Source organism: Rhipicephalus microplus, unplaced genomic scaffold (assembly GCF_043290135.1).
Source record: "Rhipicephalus microplus isolate Deutch F79 unplaced genomic scaffold, USDA_Rmic scaffold_131, whole genome shotgun sequence".
In the NCBI taxonomy this organism is placed as follows: domain Eukaryota; kingdom Metazoa; phylum Arthropoda; class Arachnida; order Ixodida; family Ixodidae; genus Rhipicephalus; species Rhipicephalus microplus.
This window is the reverse complement of record NW_027464703.1, coordinates 305,001-325,143: the sequence shown is the minus strand read 5'-3', so window position 1 is coordinate 325,143 and position 20,143 is coordinate 305,001. Positions and strand designations below refer to the sequence as shown.

At 40.9% G+C, this 20,143-nt stretch overlaps 1 protein-coding gene across 1 annotated transcript; it reads left to right on the top strand.

Annotated features, from left to right (window-relative positions):
- The first annotated feature begins 3,200 nt into the window (after positions 1-3,200).
- LOC142790834 (uncharacterized) lies at positions 3,201-17,809 on the top strand. The gene is made up of 2 exons (XM_075885359.1): positions 3,201-3,549; positions 16,628-17,809. Exons 1-2 carry the CDS (start codon positions 3,301-3,303, stop codon positions 17,807-17,809), a joined length of 1,431 nt encoding a protein of 476 aa, XP_075741474.1. The 5' UTR covers positions 3,201-3,300.
- The last annotated feature ends 2,334 nt before the right edge of the window (positions 17,810-20,143 follow it).

Sequence of the window (20,143 nt, the reverse complement as noted above, 5' to 3'; positions counted from 1 at the left end):
CATATCTTAACCTAACCTAACATTCGCACTTGTATCTAAAAACGCTCTATTACACTGTTTCGTTCACAACTACGATAATTGCATAACCTCACAGTTTTCCAGCAACTTATTGCAGTACAGAACGCTGTATCTCGCTAAATGACATCGTTCTTTAAGGTTTCACGATGCTTGCATGCGCTTTAACGAGAATATCACAATGTAGCAGTTTCGCACTTGTAACGGTACAACACACAGTATCTGGCTTGTTCATGCCGTTTTGTGTCCTTTCACAATATTTGACCTATTGCAGTTTCGTAGTCGCAATAAAACACCACTATCTCATAAGATGACGTCGTTTTTGGTGGTTTCACGACGTTACCTAGCTTAAACTAACATAACTCAACCTAAAATAACCTTCGCACTTCTATCGTTAGAAAACGTTTTACTGGCCACTCTTCAATGCTTTCTACAACATTACGATGGTTTCATGCGATTTAACATAGGATATCACAGTTCTCGACTTGTAATGGTGAAAAACACTGGATCTCACTAAGTGACATTGTTTAATGTGGTTTTACGACGGTTCATATCTTAACCTAACCTAAGATTCGCACTTGTATCTCAAAACGCTCATTTACACTGTTTCGTTCACAATTACGATATTTGCATGACCTCACAGTTTTTCACCAACTTATTACAGTACAGAACGCTGTATCTCGCTAAATGACATCATTCTTTAAGGTTTCACAATGCTTGCATGCGCTTTAACGAGAATATCACAACATAGCAGTTTCGCACTTGTAACTGTACAACACGCAGTATTTGGCTTGTTCATGCCGTTTTGTGTGCTTTCACAACATTTCAGCTATCGCAGTTTCGTACTCGCAATAAAACAACACTATCTCGTTAGATGACGTCGTTTTTGGTGGTTTCACGATGCTACCTAGCTTGAACTAACATAACCTAACATAACCTTCGCACTTCTATCGTTAGAAAACGTTTTACTGGCTACTCTTCAATGCTTTCTACAACATTACGATGGTTTCATGCGATTTAACATAGGATATCACAGTTCTCGACTTGTAATGGTGAAAAACACTGGATCTCACTAAGTGACATTGTTTAATGTGGTTTTACGACGGTTCATATCTTAACCTAACCTAAGACTCGCACTTGTATCTCAAAACGCTCATTTACACTGTTTCGTTCACAATTACGATATTTGCATGACCTCACAGTTTTTCACCAACTTATTACAGTACAGAACGCTGTATCTCGCTAAATGACATCATTCTTTAAGGTTTCACAATGCTTGCATGCGCTTTAACGAGAATATCACAACATAGCAGTTTCGCACTTGTAACTGTACAACACGCAGTATTTGGCTTGTTCATGCCGTTTTGTGTGCTTTCACATTTCAGCTATCGCAGTTTCGTACTCGCAATAAAACAACACTATCTCGTTAGATGACGTCGTTTTTGGTGGTTTCACGACGCTACCTAGCTTGAACTAACATAACCTAACATAACCTTCGCACTTCTATCGTTAGAAAACGTTTTACTCGGTACTTTACATTGCTTTCTACAACATTACGACGGTATCAAGCGCTTTCACATTAGATATCGCAGTTCCCGACTTGTAATGGTGAAAAACACTCTATCTCACTAAGTGACATTGTTAATTGCGGTTTTACAATGGTTCATATCTTAACCTAACCTAACATTTGCACTTGTATCTCAAAACGCTCAATTACACTGTTTCGTTTACAACTACGATATTTGCATGACCTCACAGTTTTTCACCAACTTATTACAGTACGGAACGCTGTATCTCGCTAAATGACATCATTCTCTAAGGTTTCACAATGCTTGCAGGCGCTTTAACGAGAATATCACAACATAGCAGTTTCGCACTTGTAACGGTACAACACGCAGTATTTAGCTTGTTCATGCCGTTTTGTGTGCTTTCACAACATTTCAGCTATCGCAGTTTCGTACTCGCAATAAAACAACACTATCTCGTTAGATGACGTCGTTTTTGGTGGTTTCACGACGCTACCTAGCTTAAACTAACATAACTCAACCTAACATAACCTTCGCACTTCTATCGTTAGAAAACGTTTTACTCGGTACTTTACATTGCTTTCTACAACATTACGACGGTATCAAGCGCTTTCACAATAGATATCGCAGTTCCCGACTTCTTGTGGTGAAAAACACTGCATCTCACTAAGTGACATTGTTTATTGCGGTTTTACGACGGTCCATATCTTAACCTAACCTAACCTAACCTAACCTTACCTAACCTAACCTAACTTAACCTAACCTAACTTAACCTAACCTAACCTAACCTAACCCAACACAACCCAACCCAACCCAACCTAACCTAACCTAACCTAACCCAACCACACCCAACCCAACCCAACCTAACCTAACCTAATCTTACCTAACCTAACCTAACCCAACCCAACCCAACCTAACATAAACTAACCTAACCTAACCTAACCTAACACAACCCAACCCAACCTAACCTAACCTAACCTAACCTAACCCAACCCAACCTAACCTAACCCAAGCTAACCTAACCCAACCTAACCTAACCTAACATAACATAACCTAACCTAACCCAACCGAACCCAACCCAACCCAACCTAACCTAACCTAACCAAACCTAACCTAACCTAACCTAACCTTACCTAACCTAACCTAACCTAACCTAACCTAACGTAACCTAACCTAACCTAATCTAACGTAACCTAACCTAACCTAACCTAACGTAACGTAACCTAACCTAACCTAACCTAACCTAACCCAACCTAACCCAACCCAACCCAACCCAACCCAACCTAACCTAATCCAACCCAAACCAACCTAACCTAACCTAACCTAACCTAACCTAACCTAACGACGGTTGCAAGCGCTTTCACATTAGATATCGCAGTTCCCGACTTGTAATGGTGAAAAACACTGCATCTCACTAAGTGACATTGTTTAATGCGGTTTTACGACGGTTCATATCTTAACATAACCTAACATCGCACTTGTATACTAAAAACGCTCTATTACACTGTTTCGTTCACAAATACGATATTTGCATATCCTCACAGTTTTTCACCAACTTATTACAGTACAGAACGCTGTATCTCGCTAAATGACATCGTTCTTTAAGGTTTCACGATGCTTGCATGCGCTTTAACGAGAATATCACAATATGGTGATGATGTCGCCTTACGTGCGTCTACTTGTGCAGGTTTTGGCGTGGTTCTTCGCGGACGCAGCAGCGGCCTATGTTATTGCTGGACAACACTATCAATGGACCCCGATGAAGAATGCGCACCAGCCCTCGAAAGAACTCAACCACTGCGCAACTAGATCATCGCCAGTGGCGTCAACGATGCTGTGCCACGTGGACTTCGTCGACTGCGCACCCCCGTGGAGCACGATGACGTCCTCCTCCTCCCCGATAGCAAGCTGCCCGGAGCATATAAAAACAAGGGCCATGGTCTCGACCTTCAGTGGACGCGGCAGCAACGCCGTGATGATGTCGCCTTACGTGCGTCTACTTGTGCAGGTTGGAGATCGAAAGTATGGTTTTCGTAGTAACTGTACCTGCCTGATTGTGCTGCCGTGTACACACACTGTTCTTGGTTGCCTAAATGACTGTGTTTCAGTTGTAAGCCTGTTACTGAAGTTGTCCGGTGACGTAGAGGAAAATCCTGGGCCCGAGGTTGAAAAAATGCTGGAGGAAATATTAAGTAACCAGACTAAACTACTAGCAAAAGGTAATGAAATTCAGGCCAAGCAGACATCTACGGATGCCAGCATTTCCGACATGCATGTTAGGCTCCAGACTATTGAAAAACAACTTGAAGGGTTGGGTGAAATACAGAGCCGGCTTACAATGATAGAATCAAGTGTTGGTCGCCATGACAGTGAATTGACGGCTCTTGCCAGGCAGATCGATGACTTAGATAATCGTTCTAGACGCAACAACTTTATGGTACGCGGAGTGGAAGAAGAAGAATTTGAGGATGAGGCAGTACTCTTAAGTAAGGTGAATGACGATATCTTTGACAAATTACTTGGCTCAAAGTGTAGCTCCATTGAGAGAATTCACCGTCTAGGAAAGAAAATACCTGGAAGAAGCCGTCCGGTCATCTTGAAAGTGGGAGACTACAGGGACAAAACCAAAATACTGAAAAACTGCCGCAACCTCAAGGGGACACAATTCAGTATCAGCGAAGATTACTCTAAACGAGTAGTTGAAATCAGAAAACAACTATGGATTTCATCAGCGGATGAAAGAGCAAAGGGAGCAAAGGTTAAACTAATCATCGATAAATTGAAAGTAAACAACGTTCTCTATGGCTGGATTGAGGCTACCAACGAGCGATTCAGGTATGCTAGCCCAGGTATTACCAGCTCTGACTGACGCAAATCGAGACCGACCGCATCTGTTAAGGTTATTAATGTAAACGCCAGAAGTTTGCTGAATAAAGCTGATGCAGTTGAAGCCGCAATCCTGGAGCATGAACCGGATATAATGGTCGTAACAGAGACTTGGTTACACACGGATGTAGCAGATTTTGAAGTAACACCTACAGGTTACACAATTGTTAGAAAAGACCGGCAAGGAAGAGGTGGTGGTGTTGCGTTTCTTATTAAAGACAACATTAGGTTTTCAGTGTTGGATGATAACTATGACATAGAAATGTTGTGGATTAGGTGTGGGTTCAGCGAGCGAACTGTGTATATTGGAGGGATTTATAGAGCGCCGAATTCCTTTCTTGATATAATCGCAAAGCTAAGAACTTTTATGGATTCTAATTTTAGCCCCCAAGATAACGTATTATTATTAGGGGACTTCAATCTTCCGGATATTAATTGGCTAACCCAGTCTCCTGGATCGGAACAGGTTGAGGTGCTGAGCAACTACTGGAGCTGGCATTCTGCTACGGGCTAACGCAAACTGTCACTGAATTTACTCGGATAGGGACTACAAGGTCATCTATTCTTGATTTGGTTTTTGTGTCCCCAAAGCTGTTGCCGTTACTCAGCCGTTGTGAAGTTGTAGAAGGCCTATCCGACCACAGAATGGTAGTAACGCGCCTAGCATTGTCCCCAGACACCTTGGGTAAACCCACACTTAGCACTGTATTGAATTTTATGGCGGCTGATGATGTGTCTATTTTGGACTATCTTGAAAGGTCCTTTGATGAATTTCAGGTCCTTTACAACACTGACTGCAGCACTGATAGGCTATGGCATTTCTTTTCAATTGTTGTAGGGAAGTGCATAGACAGCTATGTACCCAGGATTAGAAAACGCATTTGTAAAACCAATCCCTGGATTACCAGAAAAATCATTCACACAAAAAGAAAACTAAAACTGAAACAAAAATCTTGTGCAAAAAATTGTACCCCTGAAGGAACAGCTTGCATTTCTTCAATGAGACAAGAACTGAAACGTCTGATCAAACAATCCAGGGATCGGTTTTTCAATGTGACATTGACGAAATACTTGAAGGAAGCCCCCTCAAGGTTTTGGCGCTTTATAACTACCCCAGCAAGCTCCCCGAGGCTACCTGAAATTACTCAACAACGTGTTGATGATTTCAATTCTTTTTTTGCTTCTGTGTTTACTCATGATAATGGCATTTTGCCCGAATTTTCTACGTCATCATTGCAGCGGCCGATCGATGTTGTGGTAATTAGCGAAGAGGGTGTCCTAAATCTTTTACTTAATATAAATACAAGAAAAATCCCTGGCCCTGATGGTATACCAAACGAATTTCTGTACAGATACGCTGAATGGGCGGCTCGCTTCCTTACAAAAATATTTCAGTCGTCCCTGCGCAGTGGCTCTTTTCCACTAGCGTGGAAGCGGGCTAAAATTACCCCTGTTCACAAAAGTGGCTCCTCACGGGACGAGCGCAACTACCGTCCTATTTCGCTTATCAGTACATGTTCAAAGATACTCGAGCACATTATTAACAAACACCTGATGTCCTATCTTGATACGCACAATCTATTATTTCCGAAGCAGCATGGCTTCCGCCGAGGCTTATCTACAGCTACACAGTTAATCGAATTTGTTCATGATCTTTCAAAAACTATCAATTTGCGTGGTCAAACTGAAGTGGTATATTTGGATTTCGCAAAGGCATTTGATAGTGTCGCACTCAAAGCTCCTGTTTAAAATTGACAAAACGTTTCAAAATAATCACTTGACAAAATGGTTTTCATCCTATCTCAGCTGCCGTCAGCAGTTTGTTCAAATAAAAAATAAACAGTCTAGAGCAGTTGCAGTGAATTCTGGAGTTCCCCAGGGGAGCGTGCTGGGTCCCCTTGTATTTTTGTTATATATAAATGACCTACCAAACCGCGTTACGGTCCCGATAAGGTTGTTTGCCGATGACTGTGTTGTTTATAGCAGAATCGAGACTGAACATGACCAAGTTAATCTAAACAACAATCTTCAAAGAATAAAGGATTGGTGCGAAGAATGGCAAATGAGTTTGAACACAGAAAAAACAGTCTTTATGACTATAACTAGAAAGAAAGCACCTCTAGATTACAACTACCAGATTGGCAATGCTTTCCTCAAGCGTGTACAAAACTATAAATATCTTGGGTTATGGTTCACGCCCGACCTCCGGTGGAACACTCATATTGATAATGTATGCTCCAGGGCTACCAAGGCATTGTATAGCCTTAGACGTAACCTTTATACCGCCCCATCTGATATAAAGTGTCTTGCTTACAAAACTCTTGTCAGACCTATTATCGAATATTATAAAATTGTCTGGGACCCTTACACAAAGACAAACTGCAATAAAATAATAAAAATACAGCGACTTGGTGCGAGATTTATTTTTAATAAATACCGCCGACATCATTCTCCTACTGAACTCTGTAAAAAAGCTGGACTGGATAGTCCTGAACTTAGGACGAGGATTGAGCGTCTGAAATTCCTCTTCCAGTTAATTCATAATCATTTTAAACTAAACTATTCAGATTACTTCCAGGTCAACACACAAGAACACTCCAGACATCGCCATAATATGTATATACCACCCCTAGTCCCACGTAACGATTGCTTTAAGTACAGTTACTTTCCACGTGCTATTGAAGATTGGAATATCCTGCCAGAGTCTATAATTGGTTGTTCCTCGCTTACATCATTTGAACAGAATCTAAAACGTTTATTTTCCGAATAACAGTGACATGTTTTTTTTTTGGCGTGTGTGTGTACTTTTTGTTGGATGCATGATTCTGCAGTAGTTGTCTTTCAAATCTTCAGCGCGGTGCAAAAGTGCCGCCTCAAATGCGTCATGTGCTTTTCTGCGCATATGTATTGCATCGCATGTGTGTTCCATTTATGTATGTTATGTAAAACTTCGAGTTGCTGGTCACAATAATACTGAGAAATTATCTCGAGACCTGTACGGTACTTCTCTTTTGCAAATAATTGTTTGTACTTCCACCCTGTAACGGCCCACTTCTGGGCTAACAGTATAAATAAATGAAATGAAATGAAATGAAATAGCAGTTTCGCACTTGTAACGGTACAACACGCAGTACCTGGCTAGTTCATGCCGTTTTGTGTCCTTTCACAATATTTGACCTATTGCAGTTTCGTAGTCGCAATAAAACACCACTATCTCATATGATGACGTCGTTTTTGGTGGTTTCACGACGTTACCTAGCTTAAACTAACATAACTCAACCTAACATAACCTTCGCACTTCTATCGTTAGAAAACGTTTTACTCGGTACTTTACAATGCTTTCTACAACATTACGACGGTATCAAGAGCTTTCACATTAGATATCGCAGTTCCCGACTTGTAATGGTGAAAAACACTGCATCTCACTAAGTGACATTGTTTAATGCGATTTTACGACGGTTCATATCTTAACACAACCTAACATCGCATTTGTATCTAAAAACGCTCTATTAAACTGTTTCGTTCACAAATACGATATTTGCATAACCTCACAGTTTTTCACCAACTTATTGCAGTACAGAACTCTGTATCTCGCTAAATCACATCGTTCTTCAAGGTTTCACGATGCTTGCATGCGCTTTATAGAGAATGTCACAACATAGCAGTTTCGCACTTGTAACGGTACAACACACAGTATCTGGCTTGTTCATGCCGTTTTGTGTGCTTTCACATTTCACCTATCGCAGTTTTGTAGTCAAAATAAAATAACACTATCTCGTTAGATGACGTCGTTTTTGGTGGTTTCATGACGCTACCTAGCTTAAACTAACTCAACCTAACATAACCTTCGCACTTCTATCGTTAGAAAACGTTTTACTAGCTACTTTACAATGCTTGCTACAACATTACGACGGTTCATGCGATTTAACATAAGATATCACAGTTCCCGACTTGTAATGGTGAAAAACACTGGATCTCACTAAGTGACAATGTTTAATGTGGTTTTACGATGGTTCATATCTTAACCTAACCTAACATTCGCACTTGTATCTCGAAACGCTCAATTACCCTGTTTCGTTCACAATTACGATATTTGCAGGACCTCACAGTTTTTCACCAACTTATTACAGTACAGAACGCTGTATCTCGCTAAATGACATCATTATTTAAGGTTTCAAATTGCTTGCATGCGCTTTAAGGTGAATATCACAACATAGCAGTTTCGCACTTGTAACTGTACAACACGCAGTATTTGGCTTGTTCATGCCGTTTTGTGTGCTTTCAAAACATTTCACCTATCGCAGTTTCGTACTTGCCATAAAACGACACTATCTCGTTAGATGACGTCGTTTTTGGTGGTTTCACGACGCTACCTAGCTTAAACTAACATAACTCAACCTAACATAACCTTCGCACTTCTATCATTAGAAAACGGTTTACTCGGTACTTTACATTGCTTTCTACAACATTACGACGGTATCAAGCGCTTTCACATTAGATATCGCAGTTCCCCACTTCTAATGGTGAAAAACACTGCATCTCACTAAGTGACATTGTTTATTGCGGTTTTACGACAGTTCATATCTTAACCTAACCTAACCTAACCTTACCTTACCTAACCTAACAACCTAACTTAACCTAACCTAACTTAACCTAACCTAACCTAACCTAACCTAAACTAACCTAACCTAACCTAACCTAACCTAACCTAACCTAACACAACCCAACCCAACCTAACCTAACCTAACCTAACCCAACCCAACCTAACCTAACCCAACCTAACCTAACCCAACCTAACCTAACATAACCTAACCTAACCCAACCGAACCCAACCCAACCTAACCTAACCAAACCTAACCTAACCTAACCTAACCTAACCTAACGTAACCTAACCTAATCTAACGTAACCTAACCTAACCTAACGTAACGTAACCTAACCTAACCTAACCTAACCCAACCTAACCCAACCCAACCCAACCTAACCTAATCCAACCCAAACCAACCTAACCTAACCTAGCCTAACCTAACGACGGTTGCAAGCGCTTTCACATTAGATATCGCAGTTCCCGACTTGTAATGGTGAAAAACACTGCATCTCACTAAGTGACATTGTTTAATGCGGTTATACGACGGTTCATATCTTACCATAACCTAACATCGCACTTGTATACTAAAAACGCTCTATTACACTGTTTCGTTCACAAATACGATATTTGCATATCCTCACAGTTTTTCACCAACTTATTACAGTACAGAACGCTGTATCTCGCTAAATGACATCGTTCTTCAAGGTTTCACGATGCTTGCATGCGCTTTAACGAGAATATCACAATATAGCAGTTTCGCACTTGTAACGGTACAACACGCAGTACCTGGCTAGTTCATGCCGTTTTGTGTCCTTTCACAATATTTGACCTATTGCAGTTTCGTAGTCGCAATAAAACACCACTATCTCATTAGATGACGTCGTTTTTGGTGGTTTCACGACGCTACCTAGCTTAAACTATCTCAACCTAAAATAACCTTCGCACTTCTATCGTTAGAAAACGTTTTACTGGCTACTTTACAATGCTTTCTACTACATTACGACGGTTTCATGCGATTTAACATAGGATATCACAGTTCTCGACTTGTAATGGTGAAAAACACTGGATCTCACTAAGTGACATTGTTTAATGTGGTTTTACGACGGTTCATATCTTAACCTAACCTAAGATTCGCACTTATATCTCAAAACGCTCATTTACACTGTTTCGTTCACAATTACGATATTTGCATAACCTCACAAATTTTCAGCAACTTATTGCAGTACAGAACGCTGTATCTCGCTAAATGACATCGTTCTTTAAGGTTTCACGATGCTTTCATGCGCTTTAACGAGAATATCACAACAGCAGTTTCGCATTTGTAACGGTACAACATGCAGTATCTGGCTTGTTCGTGCCGTTTTAAGTGCTTTCACAACATTTCACCTTTTGCAGTTTCGTACATGCAATAATACAACACTATCTCGGTAGATGTCCTTTTTGGTGGTTTCACGACGCTACCGAGCTTAAACCAACATAACTCAACCTAACATAACCTTCGCACTTCTATCGTTAGAAAACGTTTTACTCGCTACTTTACAATGCTCTCTACAACATTACGACGGTTTCATGTGCTTTCACATTAAATATCGCAGTTCCCGACTTGTAATGGTGAAAAACACTGCATCTCAATAAGTGACTTTGTTTAATGCGGTTTTACGACGGTTCATATCTTAACCTAACCTAACATTCGCACTTGTATCTAAAAACGCTCTATTACACTGTTTCGTTCACAATTACGATAATTGCATAACCTCACAGTTTTTCAGCAACTTATTGCAGTACAGAACGCTGTATCTCGCTAAATGACATCGTTCTTTAAGGTTTCACGATGCTTGCATGCGCTTTATAGAGAATGTCACAACATAGCAGTTTCGCACTTGTAACGGTACAACACACAGTATCTGGCTTGTTCATGCCGTTTTGTGTGCTTTCACATTTCACCTATCGCAGTTTTGTAGTCAAAATAAAATAACACTATCTCGTTAGATGACGTCGTTTTTGGTGGTTTCATGACGCTACCTAGCTTAAACTAACTCAACCTAACATAACCTTCGCACTTCTATCGTTAGAAAACGTTTTACTAGCTACTTTACAATGCTTGCTACAACATTACGACGGTTCATGCGATTTAACATAAGATATCACAGTTCCCGACTTGTAATGGTGAAAAACACTGGATCTCACTAAGTGACAATGTTTAATGTGGTTTTACGATGGTTCATATCTTAACCTAACCTAACATTCGCACTTGTATCTCGAAACGCTCAATTACCCTGTTTCGTTCACAATTACGATATTTGCAGGACCTCACAGTTTTTCACCAACTTATTACAGTACAGAACGCTGTATCTCGCTAAATGACATCATTATTTAAGGTTTCAAATTGCTTGCATGCGCTTTAAGGAGAATATCACAACATAGCAGTTTCGCACTTGTAACTGTACAACACGCAGTATTTGGCTTGTTCATGCCGTTTTGTGTGCTTTCAAAACATTTCACCTATCGCAGTTTCGTACTTGCCATAAAACGACACTATCTCGTTAGATGACGTCGTTTTTGGTGGTTTCACGACGCTACCTAGCTTAAACTAACATAACTCAACCTAACATAACCTTCGCACTTCTATCATTAGAAAACGGTTTACTCGGTACTTTACATTGCTTTCTACAACATTACGACGGTATCAAGCGCTTTCACATTAGATATCGCAGTTCCCCACTTCTAATGGTGAAAAACACTGCATCTCACTAAGTGACATTGTTTATTGCGGTTTTACGACAGTTCATATCTTAACCTAACCTAACCTAACCTTACCTTACCTAACCTAACTTAACCTAACTTAACCTAACCTAACTTAACCTAACCTAACCTAACCTAACCTAAACTAACCTAACCTAACCTAACCTAACCTAACACAACCCAACCCAACCTAACCTAACCTAACCTAACCCAACCCAACCTAACCTAACCCAACCTAACCTAACCCAACCTAACCTAACATAACCTAACCTAACCCAACCGAACCCAACCCAACCTAACCTAACCAAACCTAACCTAACCTAACCTAACCTAACCTAACGTAACCTAACCTAATCTAACGTAACCTAACCTAACCTAACGTAACGTAACCTAACCTAACCTAACCTAACCCAACCTAACCCAACCCAACCCAACCTAACCTAATCCAACCCAAACCAACCTAACCTAACCTAGCCTAACCTAACGACGGTTGCAAGCGCTTTCACACTAGATATCGCAGTTCCCGACTTGTAATGGTGAAAAACACTGCATCTCACTGACATTGTTTAATGCGGTTTTACGACGGTTCATATCTTACCATAACCTAACATCGCACTTGTATACTAAAAACGCTCTATTACACTGTTTCGTTCACAAATACGATATTTGCATATCCTCACAGTTTTTCACCAACTTATTACAGTACAGAACGCTGTATCTCGCTAAATGACATCGTTCTTCAAGGTTTCACGATGCTTGCATGCGCTTTAACGAGAATATCACAATATAGCAGTTTCGCACTTGTAACGGTACAACACGCAGTACCTGGCTAGTTCATGCCGTTTTGTGTCCTTTCACAATATTTGACCTATTGCAGTTTCGTAGTCGCAATAAAACACCACTATCTCATAAGATGACGTCGTTTTTGGTGGTTTCACGACGTTACCTAGCTTTAACATAACTCAACCTAACATAACCTTCGCACTTCTATCGTTAGAAAACGTTTTACTCGGTACTTTACATTGCTTTCTACAACATTACGACGGTATCAAGCGCTTTCACAGTAGATATCGCAGTTCCCGACTTGTAATGGTGAAAAACACTGCATCTCACTAAGTGACCTTGTTTAATGCGGTTTTACGACGGTTCATATCTTAACATAACCTAACATCGCATTTGTATCTAAAAACGCTCTATCACACTGTTTCGTTCACAAGTACGATATTTGCATACCTCACAGATTTTCACCAACTTATTGCAGTACAGAACTCTGTATCTTGCTAAATCACATCGTTCTTCAAGGTTTCACGATGCTTGCATGCGCTTTAACGAGAATGTCACAACATAGCAGTTTCGCACTTGTAACGGTACAACACGCAGTACCTGGCTAGTTCATGCCGTTTTGTGTCCATTCACAATATTTCACCTATCGCAGTTTCGTAGTCGCAATAAAACAACACTATCTCATTAGATGACGTCGTTTTTGGTGGTTTCACGATGCTACCTAGCCTAAACTATCTCAACCTTCGCACTTCTATCGTTAGAAAACGTTTTACTGGCTACTTTACAATGCTTTCTACAACATTACGACGGTTTCATGCGATTTAACAAAGGATATCACAGTTCTCGACTTGTAATGGTGAAAAACACTGGATCTCACTAAGTGACATTGTTTAATGTGGTTTTACGACGGTTCATATCTTAACCTAACCTAAGATTCGCACTTGTATCTCAAAACGCTCATTTACACTGTTTCGTTCACAATTACGATATTTGCATGACCTCACAGTTTTTCACCAACTTATTACAGTACAGAACGCTGTATCTCGCTAAATGACATCATTCTTTAAGGTTTCACAATGCTTGCATGCGCTTTAAGGAGAATATCACAACATAGCAGTTTCGCACTTGTAACGGTACAACACGCAGTATTTGGCTTGTTCATGCCGTTTTGTGTGCTTTCACAACATTTCACCTATCGCAGTTTCGTACTTGCCATAAAACAACACTATCTCGTTAGATGACGTCGTTTTTGGTGGTGTCACGACGCTACCTAGCTTGAACTAACATAACTCAACCTAACATAACCTTCGCACTTCTATCGTTAGAAAACGTTTTACTCGGTACTTTACATTGCTTTCTACAACATTACGACGGTATCAAGCGCTTTCACATTAGATATCGCAGTTCCCGACTTCTAATGGTGAAAAACACTGCATCTCGCTAAGTGACATTGTTTATTGCGGTCTTACGACGGTCCATATCTTAACCAAACCTAACCTAACCTTACCTAACCTAAGTTAACCTAACTTAACCTAACCTAACTTAACCTAACCTAACCTAACCTAACCTAACCCAACCCAACCCAACCCAACCTAACCTAACCTAACCTAACCCAACCACACCCAACCCAACCCAACCCAACCTAACCTAACCTAACCTGACCTAACCTAACCCAACAAACCCAACCCAACCTAACCTAACCAAACCTAACCTAACCTAACCTAACCTAACTTTACCTAACCTAACCTAACGTAACCTAACGTAACCTAACCTAACCTAATCTAACGTAACCTAACCTAACCTAACCTAACGTAACGTAACCTAACCTAACCTAACCCAACCTAACCCAACCCAACCCAACCCAACCTAACCTAATCCAACCCAAACCAACCTAACCTAACGACGGTTGCAAGCGCTTTCACATTAGATATCGCAGTTCCCGACTTGTAATGGTGAAAAACACTGCATCTCACTAAGTGACATTGTTTAATGCGGTTTTACGACGGTTCATTTTTTAACATAACCTAACATCGCACTTGTATATAAAAACGCTCTATTACACTGTTTCGTTCACAAATACGATAATTGCATAACCTCACAGTTTTTCAGCAACTTATTGCAGTACAGAATGCTGTATCTCGCTAAATGACATCGATCTTTAAGGTTTCACGATGCTTGCATGCGCTTTAACGAGAATATCACAATATAGCAGTTTCGCACTTGTAACGGTACAACACGCAGTATTTGGCTCGTTCATGCCGTTTTGTGCTTTTACAACATTTCACCTATTGCAGTTTCGTACATATCAATAAAACAACACTACCTCGTTAGACGACGTCCTTTTTGGTGGTTTCACGACGCTACCTAGCTTAAACTAACATAACTCAACCTAACATAACCTTCGGACTTCTATCGTTAGAAAACGTTTTACTCACTACTTTACAATGCTCTCTACAACATTACGACGGTTTCATGCGCTTTCACATTAGATATCGCAGTTCCCGACTTGTAATGGTGAAAAACACTCTATCTCACTAAGTGACATTGTTAATTGCGGTTTTACAATGGTTCATATCTTAACCTAACCTAACATTTGCACTTGTATCTCAAAACGCTCAATTACACTGTTTCGTTTACAATTACGATATTTGCATGACCTCACAGTTTTTCACCAACTTATTACAGTACGGAACGCTGTATCTCGCTAAATGACATCATTCTTTAAGGTTTCACAATGCTTGCATGCGCTTTAACGAGAATATCACAACATAGCAGTTTCGCACTTGTAACGGTACAACACGCAGTATTTAGCTTGTTCATGCCGTTTTGTGTGCTTTCACAACATTTCAGCTATCGCAGTTTCGTACTCGCAATAAAACAACACTATCTCGTTAGATGACGTCGTTTTTGGTGGTTTCACGACGCTACCTAGCTTAAACTAACATAACTCAACCTAACATAACCTTCGCACTTCTATCGTTAGAAAACGTTTTACTCGGTACTTTACATTGCTTTCTACAACATTACGACGGTATCAAGCGCTTTCACAATAGATATCGCAGTTCCCGACTTCTAATGGTGAAAAACACTGCATCTCACTAAGTGACATTGTTTATTGCGGTTTTACGACGGTCCATATCTTAACCTAATCTAACCTAACCTAACCTTACCTAACCTAACTTAACCTAACTTAACCTAACCTAACTTAACCTAACCTAACCTAACCTAACCTAACCCAACACAACCCAACCCAACCCAACCTAACCTAACCTAACCTAACCTAACCCAACCCAACCCAACCTAACCTAACCTAATCTTACCTAACCTAACCTAACCCAACCCAACCCAACCTAACATAAACTAACCTAACCTAACCTAACACAACCCAACCCAACCTAACCTAACCTAACCTAACCTAACCCAACCCAACCTAACCTAACCCAACCTAACCTAACCTAACCCAACCTAACCTAACCTAACATAACATAACCTAACCTAACCCAACCGAACCCAACCCAACCCAACCTAACCTAACCAAACCTAACCTAACCTAACCTAACCTAACCTTACCTAACCTAACCTAACCTAACCTAACGTAACCTAACCTAACCTAATCTAACGTAACCTAACCTAACCTAACCTAACGTAACGTAACCTAACCTAACCTAACCCAACCTAACCCAACCCAACCCAACCCAACCTAACCTAATCCAACCCAAACCAACCTAACCTAACCTAACCTAACGACGGTTGCAAGCGCTTTCACATTAGATATCGCAGTTCCCGACTTGTAATGGTGAAAAACACTGCATCTCACTAAGTGACATTGTTTAATGCGGTTTTACGACGGTTCATATCTTAACATAACCTAACATCGCACTTGTATACTAAAAACGCTCTATTACACTGTTTCGTTCACAAATACGATATTTGCATATCCTCACAGTTTTTCACCAACTTATTACAGTACAGAACGCTGTATCTCGCTAAATGACATCGTTCTTTAAGGTTTCACGATGCTTGCATGCGCTTTAACGAGAATATCACAATATGGTGATGATGTCGCCTTACGTGCGTCTACTTGTGCAGGTTTTGGCGTGGTTCTTCGCGGACGCAGCAGCGGCCTATGTTATTGCTGGACAACACTATCAATGGACCCCGATGAAGAATGCGCACCAGCCCTCGAAGGAACTCAACCACTGCGCAACTAGATCATCGCCAGTGGCGTCAACGATGCTGTGCCACGTGGACTTCATCGACTGCGCACCCCCGTGGAGCACGATGACGTCCTCCTCCTCCCCGATAGCAAGCTGCCCGGAGCATATAAAAACAAGGGCCATGGTCTCGACCTTCAGTGGACGCGGCAGCAACGCCGTGATGATGTCGCCTTACGTGCGTCTACTTGTGCAGGTTGGTGATCGAAAGTATGGTTTTCGTAGTAACTGTACCTGCCTGATTGTGCTGCCGTGTACACACACTGTTCTTGGTTGCCTAAATGACTGTGTTTCAGTTGTAAGCCTGTTACTGAAGTTGTCCGGTGACGTAGAGGAAAATCCTGGGCCCGAGGTTGAAAAAATGCTGGAGGAAATATTAAGTAACCAGACTAAACTACTAGCAAAAGGTAATGAAATTCAGGCCAAGCAGACATCTACGGATGCCAGCATTTCCGACATGCATGTTAGGCTCCAGACTATTGAAAAACAACTTGAAGGGTTGGGTGAAATACAGAGCCGGCTTACAATGATAGAATCAAGTGTTGGTCGCCATGACAGTGAATTGACGGCTCTTGCCAGGCAGATCGATGACTTAGATAATCGTTCTAGACGCAACAACTTTATGGTACGCGGAGTGGAAGAAGAAGAATTTGAGGATGAGGCAGTACTCTTAAGTAAGGTGAATGACGATATCTTTGACAAATTACTTGGCTCAAAGTGTAGCTCCATTGAGAGAATTCACCGTCTAGGAAAGAAAATACCTGGAAGAAGCCGTCCGGTCATCTTGAAAGTAGGAGACTACAGGGACAAAACCAAAATACTGAAAAACTGCCGCAACCTCAAGGGGACACAATTCAGTATCAGCGAAGATTACTCTAAACGAGTAGTTGAAATCAGAAAACAACTATGGATTTCATCAGCGGATGAAAGAGCAAAGGGAGCAAAGGTTAAACTAATCATCGATAAATTGAAAGTAAACAACGTTCTCTATGGCTGGATTGAGGCTACCAACGAGCGATTCAGGTATGCTAGCCCAGGTATTACCAGCTCTGACTGACGCAAATCGAGACCGACCGCATCTGTTAAGGTTATTAATGTAAACGCCAGAAGTTTGCTGAATAAAGCTGATGCAGTTGAAGCCGCAATCCTGGAGCATGAACCGGATATAATGGTCGTAACAGAGACTTGGTTACACACGGATGTAGCAGATTTTGAAGTAACACCTACAGGTTACACAATTGTTAGAAAAGACCGGCAAGGAAGAGGTGGTGGTGTTGCGTTTCTTATTAAAGACAACATTAGGTTTTCAGTGTTGGATGATAACTATGACATAGAAATGTTGTGGATTAGGTGTGGGTTCAGCGAGCGAACTGTGTATATTGGAGGGATTTATAGAGCGCCGAATTCCTTTCTTGATATAATCGCAAAGCTAAGAACTTTTATGGATTCTAATTTTAGCCCCCAAGATAACGTATTATTATTAGGGGACTTCAATCTTCCGGATATTAATTGGCTATCCCAGTCTCCTGGATCGGAACAGGTTGAGGTGCTGAGCAACTACTGGAGCTGGCATTCTGCTACGGGCTAACGCAAACTGTCACTGAATTTACTCGGATAGGGACTACAAGGTCATCTATCCTTGATTTGGTTTTTGTGTCCCCAAAGCTGTTGCCGTTACTCAGCCGTTGTGAAGTTGTAGAAGGCCTATCCGACCACAGAATGGTAGTAACGCGCCTAGCATTGTCCCCAGACACCTTGGGTAAACCCACACTTAGCACTGTATTGAATTTTATGGCGGCTGATGATGTGTCTATTTTGGACTATCTTGAAAGGTCCTTTGATGAATTTCAGGTCCTTTACAACACTGACTGCAGCACTGATAGGCTATGGCATTTCTTTTCAATTGTTGTAGGGAAGTGCATAGACAGCTATGTACCCAGGATTAGAAAACGCATTTGTAAAACCAATCCCTGGATTACCAGAAAAATCATTCACACAAAAAGAAAACTAAAACTGAAACAAAAATTTTGTGCAAAAAATTGTACCCCTGAAGGAACAGCTTGCATTTCTTCAATGAGACAAGAACTGAAACGTCTGATCAAACAATCCAGGGATCGGTTTTTCAATGTGACATTGACGAAATACTTGAAGGAAGCCCCCTCAAGGTTTTGGCGCTTTATAACTACCCCAGCAAGCTCCCCGAGGCTACCTGAAATTACTCAACAACGTGTTGATGATTTCCATTCTTTTTTTGCTTCTGTGTTTACTCATGATAATGGCATTTTGCCCGAATTTTCTACGTCATCATTGCAGCGGCCGATCGATGTTGTGGTAATTAGCGAAGAGGGTGTCCTAAATCTTTTACTTAATATAAATACAAGAAAAATCCCTGGCCCTGATGGTATACCAAACGAATTTCTGTACAGATACGCTGAATGGGCGGCTCGCTTCCTTACAAAAATATTTCAGTCGTCCCTGCGCAGTGGCTCTTTTCCACTAGCGTGGAAGCGGGCTAAAATTACCCCTGTTCACAAAAGTGGCTCCTCACGGGACGAGCGCAACTACCGTCCTATTTCGCTTATCAGTACATGTTCAAAGATACTCGAGCACATTATTAACAAACACCTGATGTCCTATCTTGATACGCACAAACTATTATTTTCGAAGCAGCATGGCTTCCGCCGAGGCTTATCTACAGCTACACAGTTAATCGAATTTGTTCATGATCTTTCAAAAACTATCAATTTGCGTGGTCAAACTGATGTGGTATATTTGGATTTCGCAAAGGCATTTGATAAAGTGTCGCACTCAAAGCTCCTGTTTAAAATTGACAAAACGTTTCAAAATAATCACTTGACAAAATGGTTTTCATCCTATCTCAGCTGCCGTCAGCAGTTTGTTCAAATAAAAAATAAACAGTCTAGAGCAGTTGCAGTGAATTCTGGAGTTCCCCAGGGGAGCGTGCTGGGTCCCCTTTTATTTTTGTTATATATAAATGACCTACCAAACCGCGTTACGGTCCCGATAAGGTTGTTTGCCGATGACTGTGTTGTTTATAGCAGAATCGAGACTGAACATGACCAAGTTAATCTAAACAACAATCTTCAAAGAATAAAGGATTGGTGCGAAGAATGGCAAATGAGTTTGAACACAGAAAAAACAGTCTTTATGACTATAACTAGAAAGAAAGCACCTCTAGATTACAACTACCAGATTGGCAATGCTTTCCTCAAGCGTGTACAAAACTATAAATATCTTGGGTTATGGTTCACGCCCGACCTCCGGTGGAACACTCATATTGATAATGTATGCTCCAGGGCTACCAAGGCATTGTATAGCCTTAGACGTAACCTTTATACCGCCCCATCTGATATAAAGTGTCTTGCTTACA